Consider the following 19,450-nt stretch of genomic DNA (forward strand, 5'->3'; position numbering starts at 1 on the left):
AGACATTACTATGTTTTAAAAAACCACAAATGATCTCAAAGCTACATGACAGAATTAGAATCAGTGATTCTGAATCACAAATACCAAGAAAAATTGTAGAACATAAAGCTGAGGAGTGAACAATGGCAATCCCTCCCAAAGAGATTCGTTTCTCAAAACAAAACAAGTACTGAAATTCAATATACAAATTCTAAGGCCAATATAAAAATGAAATGAGCTTCACAGCAAAATACATATAGGCTGTTATCAGTGACAAACACATAATGTTCACTGGATGGAAAAGTCAATGCTTCAGTCAACTAACTGAAATATTGAAGCCAGCAGAATCATTGTTCTCCTAGGACTACTAGGCATACAGTAGAAATGAACATTAATATGATCTAGAGAAATAAACCAGATTTACTATGAAAAATGAGAAATCCCAAAACACCACTAATATAGAAGAAAGTTCAGAGCCTTATATCTCCCAGCAATAGACAACAAAACTCTAGCATTGCCAGCAAAATTATTACAGACATTGGCACCAAAGATACTAAGTACGGAGTGTTCAGAAATAGAATGGCGGCCTTTTCAACATAAAATACAACCATTTTACAAATACTCAAAATTCTTCTCTATCTGAAGCTAATTAAGTTGTATTTTTAAAAATAGGTTGATTTTATAGAAGTGTTACTTTATAAATTAATACATGTTTCGTGAATTGATTCTTGACTGTAACTGACATAAAACTTTGCATGACCATCGGAGAAATTATAGATTATTAGTAACACTTGGCACTAAAAGGTTTTTAGCACTTCTTCCCAGAAGCACTTTGTCACATTTTCAATGTTAGTATTTATTGTGAATACCACGTTGCTTACCTTGCGTGGCTGAAAATCATACTTCACACAGTGCTGGAAGCCTTTGCCTTTTGATTTCAGTGATGTAACTATTAAGCAGTTGCCAACAAAATGAGCAGAATACCCAACACCTTTGCTAGTGCGGAAACTGAAAAGAAAGAATTATTAATGAAATTGGAAAAAGGAGAAAAACTGTAAAATAAAACAAGGTCCAAACACTACTTTAAATTGCCATGAGAAAGAAAATAAATGAGTATCTGGAATGGTGAACCCAATTTCCTTTCTCTCCCTGCCATTTCTTTGGAGGGAGCTACTAACCTTCATCACTAACTTGATTCCAGGCTACATTCTAAAAGTCAGTACTCTTTTTTTTTTTTTTCTCTTTACAGAAATCCAAGATGGTAAATATTGTATCTGTCAGTTTTTCCCCTCAGTTTCCTAATTAATCATTATTTAAAATAAGACATCTGATTTAAGTTGTATAGAAAAATCCATCACAGAAAAAATGTGAGATGCCTTACAATTTTATGGGTTTGGGAGACTAATGTGGCCAGTATGACATACAAGTTTGGATTCGTCCATGCAGAAGAAATATTTATTTTTCAAGACTTATGATTTAGTTAGGCTAATGATCTATGAAGCTTTAATCATCTGAGTTGTGGATTTAATTTTGGCAAATTGATAAAGGACTACAATTTTAACAAAGTTTAGTGAGGGTTTCCAGCTTTCCTTTGACAAATATCATAAAGACAGATAATGCAGAAAGCTCATACATTTCTCTACTTGTATTTGAAAACAAAAGCATTGTAAAGAGAAAATCTGGACTTCTTAAAAGACATTTTGCAAAAGCAGCTGGTGGAAATTAATGGATGACATTACATAGAGCATTTTTTAAAAGGTAAGTCCATATCTACAGCTATTTCACTTATTCTCTTCTAAAAAGTTAAGTATAATAAAGAGAAGTCTGCTATCACTAACATGGAGCACACTTTATACAGCTCTTAGTCTTTTTTTTTTTTAACTCATTACTAATCAGGTCATAAAAATAACCAATGGCTGAAATACAAGGTCTAAATGATGAACTTCATCCATAAATTCTGAAACGCAGCTTTTCAAGTATATAAAAAAAAAAGACATTATTAATTTTGAACATTTCCATATACTCCTGTCACCCACTAATTAACATGTACTTATTTCCTTAATGTAGGGAACTTATAAAATAATTTCACATTTTTTCAATAATGATGTTTTAAATGTTTTCATTGTTGTAACATATAATCAAACATTTTTACTAGGTTTTTCATTGAAACGTTAAGAGATGAAAGGCACATGCAAATACTCAGTTCAGATTTCATCTTACTTAATAGCTGCTGAAATTCTACAACTTTCATCTACCCCACTATATAAACACAATCTCAATTTCAATATGCATAAAAATTACATAGTTATAGACCTAATTCCATCTTCAGAAATCTACAGTTAAATCTGTATGTGTATATTAATGGAGAGAATAAGATTTTCCTCTTTCCTCACTGTAAAAAATCTAGTTAATAAACCACACCCTTCTGAAAAAAATAAACACCTCACAAGATAGGTGATGTGACTAGACCCTGAGGTGGCCAGAGCTTAGATGTTCTTCTCCTGTGAGGGAATTTTTAAAGCAGGTCAAAAACAAACACTCAAATTCTAGAAAGCTGCTTTTGTTATAATTAATTAGAATACTTCTATGAAATGTGAAAAACAGAGTGATCAGGTCAAACAGAACAGGAGCAATAACATCTATAGACAACTCTTCTCCACCCCAATGGGTCCTTGCGTTGAGGTCCTTACTTCCAGTCTTGATTTCAGTCATCTTATGAGTTGCAGCACACTATGCAGCCTTATGAACTCTGATCATCAAGATGGTTGTATTGGCTTTGAGGCATGGCTTGGTCTGCTCTTTCCCTTTAGCAACCTGTGAAGGCACTTCGGAAGTTTTATTTCCCCAAATTCAGGGTGTGGTTTCCTCATTCTTCTGATTGTTTCTATACGTAGTACAAAGTCCTCTCTCCCCACCAGCTGCTGTGCTGGAAAGGAGCATTATTCCCTGCCACAGCCCTTTGTACACTCTTTTTAATAAACCTAAAAAACCCCTCTCTAACTAAAGATAAGATATAATCTAAGAATGAAGAGAAAAATTACATACTGTCCATCACCACTGACCTCAACAGTGAAGATAATTTCTAATATTGCCATTCTCCTATGTCTTTTGAAGACTGTTTTAAACACGGCTCATTTCAATGATCTGGCTTTCACAATGACCCCATAGGCAGCTATACCCAACAAAAGGAACAGTGAAGAGCCTTGTGGAATAACACTACTCATATACATATATAACCTGTCTATGCATGTACACAAATAACCGGCATGACCACGGTACTAAATTTTGTACAAGAACATGAAGGTTAAAAACCTTAAAATACAGTTTTTACAATAAGAACAACTGAATGTGCTGTGGGCTAGTTTGAGACTCTGATTTACCTCCTTGGGGCTTTATGCCACTCAGAGAACTTTTCACCAGGTAGTTGCATCTCTCACAATGCCAAATTTGTTTCTCAGCAACATACGTCATCTCTACAAGCTAAAATACTTCTGGCTAACAGAATCCCATTCTGAAGGAGACTGACAAAAATACACAGATTCACTATGTTCTGACATAGTGTAGAATTATTTGATTAGAGGTGTCAAATAAAATATATTTTTTTTAAATTACCAACAGCCAATGATTGTAAAATTTATCAGGTGATTTCACCTGATAAAACCATTAAAATTGTGTAAAATGCATCCTACTACTTTGAACAGGAGCTAGTAAGCATTTTGGGCTGATTTTGTTACCATTATGGTCAAACCAAACTGTTCCTGAAATTTTAAACACTGAATTGTCCTTACATGTGCAACTTCCTGGAGTTCAGCATATGAAGAAAAGCAAGCAATGAAATAATAATAAAAAAAAAAAAAGCTAATTTCTTAGCCAAAGTCTTCATTTTGGAATGGAATGAATGATTTTCTAAACATGAAACTTAGCCAAGATTTTACTTTTTCTTGCCCAAATGAATTAACATTCTAATACAACAGTAGTTGAGAAATAGAACTCAAGTATGTTCTCTGTTTACCTCAACATTGTAATATATCGATTATGCTAATCTTCACATTTTATTTCTTGCCAAAGGTAAAGTAGGCTAGGACTGGTCTCTAGGATACCGCACAGAAATTCTCTTACCAATTACCTTCACATGCAGAACTTGCCACATCCAAAGACAAAATGCACAGAGACGAGAACAGTACTGTCAACAACCATATGGTTTTATGAGCCTTTAACTACCTCCCACAGCAGCTGGTGTACGATTTTACTACGGATCGTTCATAAAACCCTTATGTTTGATTTCAGCCAGTTTCTCAAAGCAGCTACTGGATGTTATTACACTTCAATAGCAGGTAAGCATTCTTCCATCCATTGGTGGAACTGTTTAGTGATTCTAGTTTCTTTAGCTTAGGATTTTACGAGCAATTTAACATATGATCATAGAACTGAGATTGAGACTATATTAATTCATTCTTGCCTGCAGAAAAAAAAAAAAGTTTATTTTCTACTAACTTAGGAATTCCATTATGTGCTTTTGTAACTGTTCTGCATTATCTCTATTATTATTAGCTCTAGAGAAGGACTGAAAAGTCTAGACAGTTTTGTTTGTGGGTTTGTTTTTTATTTTTCTTGTCCCTACATCAGTAAAAATAAAATTTAGAATGCTCTTTCAGAAGTTTTAGCTATTCTTCCATTAAAGGGTTATGGAAGCACTTGAATGTTTTAAGGACAGAAAGCAACAATTATGACAATCCAGCCTCAGTTCACCCTCTAATTCCTTTACAGACCCCAATACACAACTTGAAAGCAAGCAGCTCTTAAAAAAAAACAAACAAAAAACCCCCCGAACCCCCCCCCACAAAACAAACAAACAAATAAACCAACCCCCGCCCCCAAAAAACAACACAAAAAACCCCACCAAAAGCAATCTCAATATCTGGATTGATTTTATCTAATTCCAGGCCTTACGTAGAAGTAATGTCACCTCATCTCCTTTTTTAGCAGAAAGAAGTATAGAGATTTAGAGGATGGAAATTTCCAGTTGAGCATCCTTAAGATTAGCCCCAATTTCCTAAATTTGCACTGTCTTTCTGACAAAGAATCTACAGCTCATTTTTGAGGAAGCATTTCCAATGATCTATTAAACTGTGATGATGATGATGATGATGATGATGATAGGGTGTCTTATTATAATTGTGATAAAGTGACCATAGTATTGTGTTTCTAAAAATTTGAATTTTCCTATTTCACTGTCTACCCACTGGATCTCAGATTAAGCAATCCATCAACATCAGATTTTGCATAAATTCTGAAAAGAGAAGCCAAGAGCATCCTTAATTTCATCATGTTGGGTTTTTTTGGGGGGGGGGTGTTTGGTTTTTTTTTTCTTGGAAGGTTTCATTATAAAATGTGTTTTCTAGAGCACAGTTCACTCCAGAGTGTTCTCTGAATACTACCAATTTTTACTATGGTCTCTTAAAAGACATAGCAATTCTTAAATGTAGATGCTATTCCACTAATGCTTTTGCCAAGATTTCAGGAAGTGATCACATCACCTTGTCCTGGTCTCAGCTGAGAGTTAGTTTTCCTCACAGTAGCTAGTATGGGGCTATGTTTTGGATTTGTGCTGGAAATAGTGTTGATAATATAGAGATGTCTTTGTTATATAGACATGGTTTTGTTGTTGTTGAGCAGTGCTTACACAGAGCCAAGGCCTTTTCTGCTTCTCACCCCACCCCACCAGTGAGCAGGCTGGGGGGGCACAGGAAGCTGGGAGGGGACACAGCCGGGACAGCAGATCATAAATGACCAAAGGGATATTCCATACCATATGACGTCACGTTCAGTTTATAAGGGGCTTGGTGAAGAGGAAGGAAAGGGGGTGTCGGCATTCAAAGTGATGCTGTTTGTCTTCCCAAGTAACTGTTACGTGTGATGGAGCCCTGCTTCCCCAGAGATGGCTGAACGCCTGCCTGCCCATGGGAAGTGGGGAATGAATTCCTTGTCTTGCTTGTGTTCATGCCTTTTGCTTTACTTATTAAACTGTCTTTATCTCAACGCATGAGTTTTCTCACTTTAACTCTTCCAATTCTCTCCCCCATCCTGACGAGGGGGAGTGAGTGAGAGGCTGCATGGTGCTCAGCTGCCAGCTGGTGTTAAACTATGACACACCTTTACTCTCTTCTCTGTTCAGACTGTCCTTGAAAAGATCACATTAGCTCTTCCAGCTAAAGCAATGAAAAAGCAGTTAATGGTCAGTTGGTTACCTACAATAACCCTTAACATCCTTCTGTAATTACTGCTTTCTAATATGTAACTACTAATTCTGTAAGCATGGCGTCCATTATTCACTCCTAGGTATATGATGTTGGTTTGCTTACACTAAAATTTGTGCTATGGAATTCTGAGTCTTATCATTTGAACATGACTGCTCTGCAACAAAGCTTTCTCTTTACTGTTATTTGTCATCCAGACAAATGTCAAAGACCCCTAAGTTTCTTCCAGGATTGTCACATTCATTTTGTAATTGGTAAGAAAGCTACAATACTGTTCCAATTCACAACTATTAATAGTCACTTAGCAGCTGCCCAACATCATCCTCAGAGATAATTAAAATTATTAAAAAAAAACCAAACTAGAACAAAATGGCTTACAGTTCTTGAAACAGCAATTAGCATTTCGCTAATTACAGAACAGTAGCAGTTTTCCCTCACATTTGGCAAATGTGAAAGTATTTCTTTGCTGCCCTTCTCCATTTTTAAGCATTAGTTTTCATATCTTGGTCAAGCTGATATAATGGTGCTCCCCTATCAGAAAGGCCTCTGTCCACTTCTTTCTGCACTCACTTAAAGCCTGGATCATACCTAAGAAGGTGATTGGGAATAGTCAGCATGGATTTACAAATTGGAAATCATCCTTGATCAAACTGATAGCCTTCTACCATGAGATGACTGGCTTGGAGGATGGAGAGGAAAGCTGTGGATGTTTATGAGCTACATACGTAAGTGGACGGTGAGGTGGTCTGAAAACCAATTGAACTGCTGGGCTAAAAGCATTGTCATCAGTGGCATGAGTCCAGCTGGAGGTCAGTTACTATTGGACTAAACTATAGGTCAATACTAGGTCCAATCTTGTTCAGCTTCTTCATTAATAACCTGAATAGTGAGACAGAGTGCACCTTCAGCAAGCTTACAAATGATAAGGAGTGGCTGATACACCAGATAAGTGTGCAGTCATTCAGAGGGACCATAACAGGTTGGAGAAACAGGCCAGCAAGGATCTCATGAAGGTCAGTAGAGGGAAGCGTGAAGTCCTGCCTTTGAGGAGGAACTACCCCAAGCACCAGCATATGCTAGGTACTGATCAGCTCAAAATCAGCTTTGGCGAAAGGGCGGTCAGTAAGTTGACCATGAGCCACTAATGTGCCCTCATGGCAAAGGCAGCCAATGGTATCCTGGGCTGCATTAGGAAAAGCATTGCCAGCAGGTTGATCCTTCCTCTGTTCTTAACACCTCAGAGACCACATCTGGAGTATTATGTCAAGTTCTGGACTGCACTGTACAAGGAAGACATGGACATACCAGACAGAGTCCAGCAAATGGCCACAAAGATGACCAAATGATCAAAGACTCTGACACATGAGAAGAGGCTGAGATATGGGACTGCTTAGCCCCGAGAAGAAAAGATATGTGTAAATACCTGATGGGTGGGGAGTAAAGAAGACTGAGCCAGAGACTTCTCAGTGATACTCACTGAAAGGACAAGACATAATGGACGCAAAGTGAAATTGATAAACTTTTTCGTTGTGAGGGTAGACAAAGACTAGTACAGGTTTCACAGTGAGGTTGCAATGTCTCCGTTTGTGAAGATATTCAAAAACATGGCTGGAGAAGGTCCTAAGAAACCTGTTCTAGCTGATGCTGCTTTCAGCACCTCTGCTTCAAAAGAATCCTCTTTGAAGTTGTGCATGTTACTAAGTTATTGCTTTTAAAATAAAGATTGCTTAAAAGACAGATTACTTTTAAGAAGAAACTATAAAGAAAGAGTTAATCTATATGCAACATTTTCACCTAGTTAAACAGAAAAATACATTGCAGTCCCAAAAACCACATTAAAAGAAAAGAAATCTTTGTGTTGGTGTCTTCCTCTTGGTGGTGGTTGTGTGTGACTCAACCTTTCATGTGACAAAGTCTAAAATGTGTATAAAGTTTAGATGGATGAATCAGTTTGGATATTTTTTTCCTTTTAATTATTAATTATGGCTTGGTTTAAGCCACTATATAAAAAATGACAAGTATTTGCATTTTTCCTAATTTCCTTATGACATTGGCATATTCAGTTTCTCTCATGTGTATTACATGCACATTAGATTTACACAGACTCAGTTTTGGCTTTTGATTTCTGTACGACTGACTTCTTTCTGTGGCTCACATGAAGCACTTGCAAAGTTCCACCTTGTTAGTCACGGAAGTTTTATTTCCCACTCTTGCTAAATACTCTCCTTTTACAGATATTCCTTAACAGATAACGTAAGAAAGTGAGACACTGAACTATAATTACACATTTGTGTGTGCAAGCGTGCGTGTGTGAAATAACAAGTCAGTCATTCAGCGTGAATATGCCCAAAGATTACTTGAAAAGTCTGCGCATGCAGCAAAATACCTATGTTTACTAGAGAGGTTACCCTTTATACCCTACAATAAGAGAACTGAAACTCCATATGTTTTGGGGCTATACTTTCTTTCCAAGTTTCCAAGCTGCAACAACAAAATATAGAAGACATAATTTTGGTATGTTCTGGGTTATGAAAATAGAAAAAACCATGAAAACATATAAAGCATGCATCGACCATGGGGACAGATATAGAAAAAAAAAAATGTTCTTAGTCTCCTAGACTCTCTATTCTAACCAATCCAATAAACAGATACTACATTAAGTTACTACAGGTAAATCATACTGCCAGTGGACATTTTTTAAGCAAACATGAAATGTTACAGTTTTAGCTAATAAGAAGTATGTTAATAAAAAATATTCTTTAGAGTATAATGCTAAGGTGAGACCCAGAATTCTTTTAAAGGAAGAAATTCAGGTTTCTTTAATCACTCAAAGGGCAGCTTTGCAAGTTTTATTCATTAATATGTTCAAAAAACAAATACTCTAATCAAGGAAAAATCTGTTTATTAAAGACAGATGTCTGAGTATATGTGGCAATTATTCTAAGCTATATCACTTCTTTGTAGTAAAGTAAGTACAGGATAGAGAAACGGTCTAAATCAATATACATAAAAAAGGAACCAGAAGTAAATTCCCTCTGACACAGATAAATATAAAGTATCCATAAATATTCAGGAAAGCTTAAGACACTGAGGATTTAAAACTATTTCAGGGCAAAAAATATGCTAAAAAGCATGCTCAAAAATCTTAGAAATCAATAAGAATCATAATGACATCATACTAAACATCAGAACTACATTTGATGTAAAAGCTAGAGAGCAACTGTTTACAAGGACATGTAGTGATAGGACAAGGGTAATGGGTTTAACCTGAGGGAAGGTCAGTTTGGATTAAATGCTAGGAAAAAGTTCTTCTGTATGAGGGCAGTGAGGCACTGGAACAGGTTGCCCAGAGATGTTGTGGATGCCCCATCCCTGGAAGTGTTTCAGACCAGGCTGGATGGGGCTTTGGGCAACGTGGTCTAGTGGAGGGTGTCCCTGCCCGCAGCAGGGGGGTTGGAACTAGATGATCACTGAGGTCTCTTCCAACTCAAACCATTCTATGATTCTGTGATCATGGCAAGAAATATGTATTAAAAAAATAATAATCGAACATCTGAAGTTATTCTAACCTAATGCCATTGCTGCTTCTACATTATATTGGAATTGGAAGAGATCATATTCATCACTCAGGTTAAAGGTGATACATTACTAACCATAAGAAAAACAGCATACATCATGAGATGTGCAACTTTGGAGTATGCTTTTCCTGTTCTGAGGCAATAACAAATTCTCCAATCAAATACACCACCTAAAGCTGCCAATTCTGAAACATAAATTCTGGGTGAGAAACAAATGATCATGTTAAATTCCTGTATGCATGTCCAATCCTGTAATTGCATTTGTTATTGTCCTTGACAGACTGAAAAAATAAATAAAATATACATCATACTATTAAGCATAGCTATAACCAACAGCTTGAAAAAATCTCCACGGTAAAATAACTATAGCACTTAGCAGAAAATGGACACATGGAAAAGTATTATGCCAGATAGTAATTTAGAGAAAATGTATTAATTTTTTTCTTCAGAATAAACCTAAATTATTTTTAACTAGATATTTGTTCCATAAAAAAATATGAATTATTTTGGGTTTCCAAGTAAATGCACAGATGATAAGATTTTTATGTATTGATAGTACAAGTACCTTCCTGAGACCACATCTACTGGTCCTCTCCTCAGCTGACTACTCAAAACTTCTGCTCTTTAGACTACATGGAATGACTACAAAGTGAGAAACATTACTTTTCCCTACTTCCCTCCTTGTGCTACTCCTGTTTTCCTGAGCTGATAAAACTTCATAGATCTTGCTTATGTCCAATCCTCATCTGTCTGCACAGCTGATACAGAGTCTTTTGGAATATCACAAAAGTTAAGCGTACTAAATAGCAAATACATAAAGAATGAAGAAGTGCTAAAGGAAATACCAGCATATTCTGGCATAACAGAAGGTTCTTTATTTTCCTCATTCCTTCTTTTCTTCAGCTAGAGAACCATACTTGAGCAGATAGATACATAATTAATTTCTGAAGTGAAAAAACTATTTTTGTGATTGAAGAATAGGACAAACATTTTTACTATTACAGTATAATTTCTAAATATCAGAGGGCTTTTTTAAGGATGTAACTATTATTTCTATTTTCATCACAACAGCAAACCTAAGTAAACTAAAATTGCCTCTCCTGCAATGAATGTATTATGAAATACAGCTTCCATTTTTGGGAACAGGTGATCAATGAGCCATTTTTATATTCACAGACATACTTTCTATTACCTCTAGCTAATGTGCAAACAGTGCGCTCTGAGTACAAAAGATTTGTTTTATAATACTGAAATCCACTGAGAATCTTAAATACCAAACAGAAAATATGAAAATATTCTCAGTTTACAGCTCTAAGAAATCATGTATTTTAAACTTTCTAAAGAAACCACCACACTAGATTTTATGGTTTATCTACAAGGCACAATGTCTTGCATCCATGCATTTATAAACTGCAAAGCAAAAAGGACAGATGACTTAGTAAGAGTTTTTATACAGTAAGCAGCCATTAAAATCTGCAGATGTTTGAGGAGGGGAAAGCATGTCAGAAACTAAAAACAGTGAGAAAAGATTAACTGTTATTAGGAAGCCAAAACAAACCATAACTGCAGCGTTATAAATTACTTACCAATAAAGATAGGGTTTATCCTTATCTACATTGATATTGTTTAGTGGATCCATACGAAACCAGGTGTTCAGAGTAAACCCATTTTGATAAGGCCACTTAGCAATAGGAGGCAATGCAATTGCCTGGAAGAGGAAAGAGGGAAAAAAAGAAAAAAAAAAGGAAATTGCAGGTCAAAAAAATGAATTTTTTAAGAAGTATTGTCAAAGGGACTTCCTAAAATCCTGTCATCCTACATCTGCGGACCTGTTTAACTTTCAAATATTAAATAACAATATTAAAAAAACCCCTTCAAATAGTGCTTTAATTTTTAACTATATAAATTCTACTGAGAGGACGTGAAATTAAGTTTGTGAACAGACAATATTAAAAGAAAAAAAGAAAAATTACTTCTGCAGCAATTAAACTATAAATTCAGCTTTCAGTAAGTATTCAACTCATGAACAGACTTAAACATTAAGATCAAATTAGTCTCAACAGATAGTACAACAGAGATTCACTGTTAAAATTACAGCATGAAAAAAGTTGTTCTCTGAGATTTAAGAGCACTATTAGGTTTTTTTTCCTATGAACACTTAGTAAGGTAAGAGACTGAACATTTTACCTCCTTCTCAGTTAAATACATAGTAAGGCATGGCCTGCGAAGAAATTTGATTTTTCAATATTTTATTATTATGGGCTGACTGATGAAGAGGTTTCAGAGAACTCTTTCTCCCTGGGCAAGGCCCTGAATACCTGAGCTAACTCTGAAGTTAGGAACTCTTTAGGGAGGAAATCAGACAAGATGACTTTCAGAGGTCACTTAGAAAGTCATTTTTTTCTATGATACCACTAAAAGATAAAACATTTTCCCCCTTGGTATGATAACTATACAGAAAATGAAGTAATTTTTAAAATTTAAGAAATTCAGTGTTTGTAATAACTTAGAGATTACTGTAGTTGGCATTCATTACAATAAATTCTTTCTCCCTCCATGAGACAAAATATAGAATATATTACACAAAAGTAGCGTAGCAGTGTTAAAGTAGCCTTTAATAGCTTTCTTGAAATAAGTTATATATGAATGCAAAGCAGAAGAAAATAATTTTATAAATAAGAATATCATGCTATTTCTAAGTGTATTTAATTTATATTTTTCAGTTTCAGTAAGATAATTTAAAGTCTTACTACACTTTAAAATAATGACTAGTTAATTAATCCTTGCACTGAAGGTATTGTGTTCTTATCAAAGCTATCAGTGATATCAACTGAACACTGGCACAGGTTGCCCAGAGAGGTCGTGAAGTCTCCATCCTTGGAGATGCTCAAAAGCCATCTGGACACGGTCCTGGGCAGCCTGCTCTAGGTGGCTCTGCTCCAGCATAGAGGAGGTTGGCTGAGATGACCTCCAGAGATCCCTTCCAACCTCAACCCTTCCGTGATTCTGTGTGATACTTGTGAGTTACCATTGGAAATACTTTTTCAGGAGTGCTCAAATCTTATACTGTCCTGATTCATACCAAAGACTACAAAGTATTGTAGCAAACTCCTGCACTGCTTAAAATGAGAATGGACATGAGTCTTTGGGCAACAGAGTCAGAATAATCACTCTAAGATTCGATGCCAATGCAGTAAAGCATGTTTAAAAAAAAAAAAAGTACAGAGTGGGACTGACTTTTCATTATTTTTATATGCAAGGTAATTGCTGGAAGAGTTTTAAGAGCAGAGAAATAGATAATTAAGAATAATAGGGAACTATCATTCTTAGGGAACAGTAAATTTTATAATTACAGAAATGTGTTCAGATTATGCTAGTATTTGACAAGACAAAAGAAATAATACCAGTTCTGCTACTGGCCTGGTACCAACTGCTCAATACAAAACATTTCAAGGAACTCCTTTGGGATATCACTCCTGCCTCCTGAGAGGGAGTTCCCTGCCTGAAACAGAAAAATTACTACTTGATGACAAACAGAAACAACACCTGGGAATACTACCACCATCACAAGGTGTCCTCCTAACCGAGTGACTAATGTGCTGCTTACACAGGATGGCAGAGATGTAACATGGTACTGGGAAGAGCCTTTCAGTTGGGATAGTGAAGCAGATCTCGGCAGCAGATCAGCAGACTGGTGCAGCAGACTTTTGGCTCTTTCATACTACCACTGAAGTCCTGGTTATACAAGGAGCACGCACCCAACTTTAAAGAGGGTCAATCTGATATTTATCATGCCAGGTAAACATTATGCTGTTTCTCTGTCTGATGTCATCACTGTGCATCACACCTGAAAACCTGAACTCAGCGCTAGTAAACTAGGTCCTATCCATTCCCTTTCTTCGGATGAAGACCTTCGTGTTTGGGCCATTTTATAAGTAATTGCCCTTGATCCACTTCAAAGGATGACTCCTCTCCAGAATTTCATAGTGTAATCCAACATGCACTACTCAAGAAATGTAAATTTGAAAGTCATATTTCTTGATTAACAGGTGCACAGTCAATGATAAGTGGTATGTGAAACAAGATCCTAACCAAGAAAAGAGAAATGCCTATCGTGCATTTCAATCAAGAAACTTTATGCCCCTGTAAAACTGTCAGTACTGAGAACTTAATTTTAAATATGATTTCCAATAATTGATGCATCTCTTTGGACAGGGAGGAATATTTGAAATTCTTCCCCTGCAAAACTTCTTTTGAAGCTCTAATACAAAATTAAATTTAAGAGAGACATTTCACCAGGGTTTGCCTCTGAAGCCCAGAAATGTCAAAGCAGTATGTGTCATTGTAGACATTCATATTCTGCAACAGCTGTCTTGCTGCTGCATGTACTTTTAGGAGAGGTTAACTGTGCTTTTAATTTAGCAGTAGCAAATGAAAGTCTCTCTTTCAAAACTCAGTAATTAATTCCTTACACAATCCGCCCCATACATTTTGCTGACACATCTGTTTGTGCAGCTGAATATCAAACAAGATCAGGGAAGTGATTTAGCCAAAAATAACCCAGGTGAAAAACAGTGATTTTCAGCCAGTTTATTTCCCTGATGCAATCCACCACAGCAACAGCTGTATTCACAGAGATGACGAGGTGGTGGTTTATGCTTGAAGAAAACGATCAGTGCTATTGGGCGAAATACAAGTAGAACAGCCCAAAAGCAGCTCTTTCCACCCTTCCTGCACTGGCATGAAAAGACAGGGATCCTAGGATTACTTCCCCTTAAAAGATTCCAGCATGAGCATATACTATTGCACACCAGAATGGAACTGAACCTCAAATCTGGATTTCTCATTTTTAAGCATTTGTATGTTCTGCCCTAATAATCGTATTTATAAATCTGTATCCAATATTCGAATTTATTTGTAGGTTTTTCTGAGCATACATGCAGTGAACAGAAGAGAGACTATTCATTTGAGGAGGTTTAGAAAGGAATACAATTTCATCGTCGTAAGTTATCTCAAAAAGTAAAACCAAAAGATGACTGCATTTAAATCACTGCCTTGAGGGAAAGGAAACAGCTGATGGAGTTCAGACAAAAAGAAAAATATATAATAAAATTTGTGACTATGCTGTCACTGTAAACTGTGGTGAGACGCACAAGCTCATCCCTATATTTTCCTCAAGCCTCTACTTTATATAATATCAATCACATTATTCAAATAAAATAATATTGTTCTTTGGAATTTTCAGTTTTCACTTTTATGATCATTTCCCCAGACACAAATCTGTTATTTGACATTCCATCCTCACAAGTGCAAGTTCTCAACACTATAACTACCTTGCAAACCTACGGAAGTCAAGGTCTACACTACTCAAACATGTACTCCCCTCTCATTTCCTTTTCAAGAATTTCCAAAACCAAATGAAAGGAAATGTGAATGAGGAGCAATTTGTTTGTTCCTCAAGTTGTAGTATTTTGAAACTTACTGCAGCACTACAGCCTGGAAAGTTGAAAAAGGTATCGGGCCCATGTCTCTGTGGCATCTGATTAAGGACTGATAACAATTTAACCGCGTGTCTTGGCTGTGAAAACAAGAAAATTGCACAAAAGTCAATACAACCATTTTTGTACTCTCTAGGCTACAACAGAAACTGGATGGTTTTCAAACAACACAGCAAATTATCTCTAAAGTAGTTAGCAAAAATATTTCATAAACATTTTCAATCAACATTAAAAAATAAAAAATCAAGTTTATATGTCCCAGGAGACAATTTATGTTAACTTCAGGCTCTAATGGAATGACACTTAATGTTTTATCTGATCACAGCTTACCCAGATTCCATTTTCGCCTCGAAGCATGCTGAACAAAAGCTTCAACTCTTTGACAGTGATGCTGTAGCTGGCAAGAACCCCCAACATATCAACTAGAAGATCTTCAAAGGAAAATAAAGTTATTCTGAACTGGGAATTTAATTGTTTTGACAAAAAAGCTGAAAAAGTTAATACCTTTAAAATTAAGTGTATTCACAAATTCTAAAAATCAAACTTACTTGCCTTAAATATTTTACGAAGGATTTAATATTCTCATGAATTTAGTTATTTTAAAAATAAATGTACATATGCATTTTTAGATTTTGCATCACACTTTTTGAACAAAGTATCTATTAAATTTCTGAAGAATTAATTCTTCCCATTTCACAACATTCATCATACATTATGAACTTCTTGCTTGCCCCTTTCTGCTACATACTTTTGGGATAAGGATTTCTTCATTCCTTTGAAGTTAGTATTTTTAAAAAATTTCTGACCTAGAAGATGCTTGACATTATTCTTTAACTTAAACACAGCACATTATACTTAGAACTTGTATGGTTCCCACAGTTTTGCTACAGTGATAATGCTTCCAATTTTTACCAGAATGAAAGGCCGGGAAAAAACAAACAAACCCCCACCAAAATCATAGTGAGAAAACAATAAAAGACCACGATATAAAGAAGTGATCAAACCAGCTAACGAATATATGTAATACAGCTTTCATTAAAACATCTCAAACCCCATAAACTTTTAAAATAACAGCATTACATAGCCTGCCTTTCAGAGAATGTCAGGTTTAAAATATGCTTGGATCTTTATTTTAAGACACAGAATTTCATTTTAAGAATTTGTTAACTTGTGAGATGCTGGAACTCGCCTTATACTCTACACTTTCTTCTGGAATAATATGCACTACTAAGAATTACTACTACTTCTAGCAAGAGGAAAAACAATTTGCTTATCTTCACAGATGTAGCGTAAGAAATTGAATTCAGAGATCAAGCACTGAAGTACAGAGTTTCTAAAACAAAAAAAGCTCTGACTCAATAGAATCAGCATTAACAAACTTTTTGAATCTGCCCAACAATCAGAAAATTCCCCCTATAAAACTTGTAGAAGACATGAGTATCAAATTTTATCTTATTTGCAGGACTACATGCTCTCCTTGTTCATTAGTGAAAGGATGATTCTTACAGGTGCTGACAAAGAGTAGTCTTAAACAGCATCCATCCTTTCCAAGAACATTTCACATTGATATTTTGTTTTAAACCAATTTTTTTTTTTCTCTGAAAATCCCTATGTACACGTTTTTGAGTAAAACCATCAGTATCTATGTAACTTGTTCCACCATGAAACCAACCTGTGGTCCTCAGTAAGCTAAAGGCATGTGTGAAGAATGAAACATTATTTAATTTACAGGAGATATAGTAAGCTGTTCAGTGAGCGAAACTGCATGTCAGGAAAGGCAAAAGAAAAACACTGTAACTTGCAGACATTTTCGCCATAAGAACCGAACATGTTCCTAATGTTCAAGTATAGACTCTTTTTTTCTCTTTCTTTAAAAGACGAGTTTATTTAATCTTCCCTTTAAAATTAGTGTCACATATTTGTGACAGAATTTCTTAAGGGCAAGCAAAATAAAGCAAAGAAAACTAAACCCTCTTGTCTTTTATGATGGTGAATTCAATGACTCAGCTCCTCCTCTAGTACCTACAAGCATCTATCCCCTTCATTGTATAGACTCCAGTCTGCAATGTAAAGCTGGCAGCGATTGTACCTATTGTACGTGATCAGAAACTGAGAACAGTAACACACTGAAAACTCAGGAAGGAAAATCAGCACAAGTGAACACGAATCTTTGGATGAGAAATTCCCAGTTCTTATTTTGTAGTCTTAGCTTGCTTTTTAGATCAAGCTACTTCAGATTTTGCTTCCTTTACAGAAAAAAAGTGTTGTATAGAAGCAAAGTTACTTGGTAAAAATCAGAACACCAGTAAAAAAAAAATCTTCTAACATAGATAAAAAAGGTGTAAATTAATACAGTCAAACACAGAAATGATTGGCAGTTTTTAAAAATTACTGAGCATGTGTTGCTTTGTTTCATCGTTATACCCCTGTACTACCTTATGGCACAGAAAATTTCTTATTTCTACTGAAGATGCTGATAACCCACAGGCATTAGAAATACATATTTATAAATAATGAATAAAACATTGATGGAGAGAAACAAATGTAAGCTCCCTAACAACATAACTCTGGGTAAAACAAAGACTTGAAAGACTGAAGCCCAGTAGGTAACAAGTAAAGATAAAGCAAAGAACAGGTGTGGAAGTCGAAGCACTTAAAGCTACTTAAAAAAATATTGCTGTAAATACCTCTAAAGAAGGTTTGTTTCTTGTTTCAATATAACAAGACTTAAAGGGAACTGCAGTCTATTACATAACTTTATTCAGACTCGTTAGAAATCTCGTATAAAAAAGTCAGTCCACATCTGGTTTATAAATCCTAATAATCCACTCATCTATAAATTGACAAAGGTCACACAATGGGATTTTTTAATGTTTACTTCATTTTTTTATATTAACTAAGATCACATATATAACTGGTATCTATGATCTCATTTCAGAAACAAGACTGTGTAAATGATATTATTTTACTGTTAAGTTCAGAAGGACGAAACAGGCACCATTTCTCATTTTTAATGCATTTCTAAAATGCACTGAATGCAACAGATTTTATTTCTGTGAGTGGCACCTTCTGACTACTTTCATACTAAGCAGGTTATATATGACTTATAAATTAACCAGAAACCTTGAAGGAATGCTTAATTCAGTCACTTAATATGAAAATACAATGGTAAAAGAGCCTGCCTGTCTTTCTGAGCATATATCAAAACGAATGGTATGGCACTAACTTTAGAAGACATATTAAACAATGAAATGCAACTTCAGGAAAACTACCCTCATGCCTCCTTAACCTTTTAATAACAGACAGCCATGAAATTGTGAATTTTAACTCTGTTGGTGAAGTAAATTAATTTCTACAGGTTGGCAATAGAGAATGTGATAATTTTGTAGTTTTTCTTATGGAACCAGTTCAAAGACAAATGTTTGTTTACAGTCCATTAATGACAGAGCAGTCAAAACCTAACATTTTTGCTTAAAAACTAGGAACTGTTTCAGTGCTTAAGAATTCAGTTTCAGCAATTTTAAAATAATTATCTACAGCATCACAACAGAACTGAAGAAAATAAAGTGGGGCTCAAAGGAGACATATCCACTCTGTACAAGTTCAGGCTGCTTTCTCATCCACCATTTAGACTTCTCTGAAGGTCCTACAGACACACTATCCCAAAAAGTCCCTCAGAGCAGATGATCTGCTTCACTACTCATCATCTGGAAACAGAGAACGGCAAAAAGTTAATCCCTCAAGGAAGACCTTGTGCAGCTGTTAGGAAAAAAAAAAAGTGCCAATCACCTATGCAAATATTTTAGTAATCTTTTCCCCTTCACCATTGATAAAATGGCTGACCATCCCCTGTCTTAGCATAACAGATTATCACAGTACAAAGATGACTTTTGACAGGTGATGCTTCTGCAAAGCAAATTGGAATACAAGTGGCAATGATCCCATTTGGATTGCAATTGAGGCTTTCAAGGTGATCAAGCTTTTATTCTTGACCAGAGAACTTGCAAAAATCTGAAGAAGTGAGATATTTAAAGAGCTGAGAAGCCTCATGAATCTGATAGTCTTCATTTAAACAGACAGACAAGTTCTTCTCACTGCAAAGGATTGGGTGCATGTTTATTTGCTATTGTCTTACTTT

General features: G+C 35.5%; 1 protein-coding gene across 6 annotated transcripts in view; it reads right to left on the bottom strand.

The window, feature by feature from the left end:
- NBEA (neurobeachin) overlaps nucleotides 1-19,450 on the bottom strand; it is a 524,026-nt gene that overhangs the window by 402,333 nt on the left and 102,243 nt on the right. For all 6 annotated transcript variants that reach the window (XM_075741999.1, XM_075742002.1, XM_075742000.1 and 3 more), the window contains exons 3-6: nucleotides 15,643-15,743; nucleotides 15,297-15,392; nucleotides 11,401-11,522; nucleotides 861-987 (exon numbers count right to left, since the gene is read on the bottom strand). In XM_075741999.1, the coding sequence (XP_075598114.1) occupies nucleotides 861-987; nucleotides 11,401-11,522; nucleotides 15,297-15,392; nucleotides 15,643-15,743 (446 nt within the window). The remainder of the gene's footprint in view (nucleotides 1-860; nucleotides 988-11,400; nucleotides 11,523-15,296; nucleotides 15,393-15,642; nucleotides 15,744-19,450) is intronic.

This window comes from Balearica regulorum, chromosome 1, assembly GCF_011004875.1.
Source record: "Balearica regulorum gibbericeps isolate bBalReg1 chromosome 1, bBalReg1.pri, whole genome shotgun sequence".
In the NCBI taxonomy this organism is placed as follows: domain Eukaryota; kingdom Metazoa; phylum Chordata; class Aves; order Gruiformes; family Gruidae; genus Balearica; species Balearica regulorum.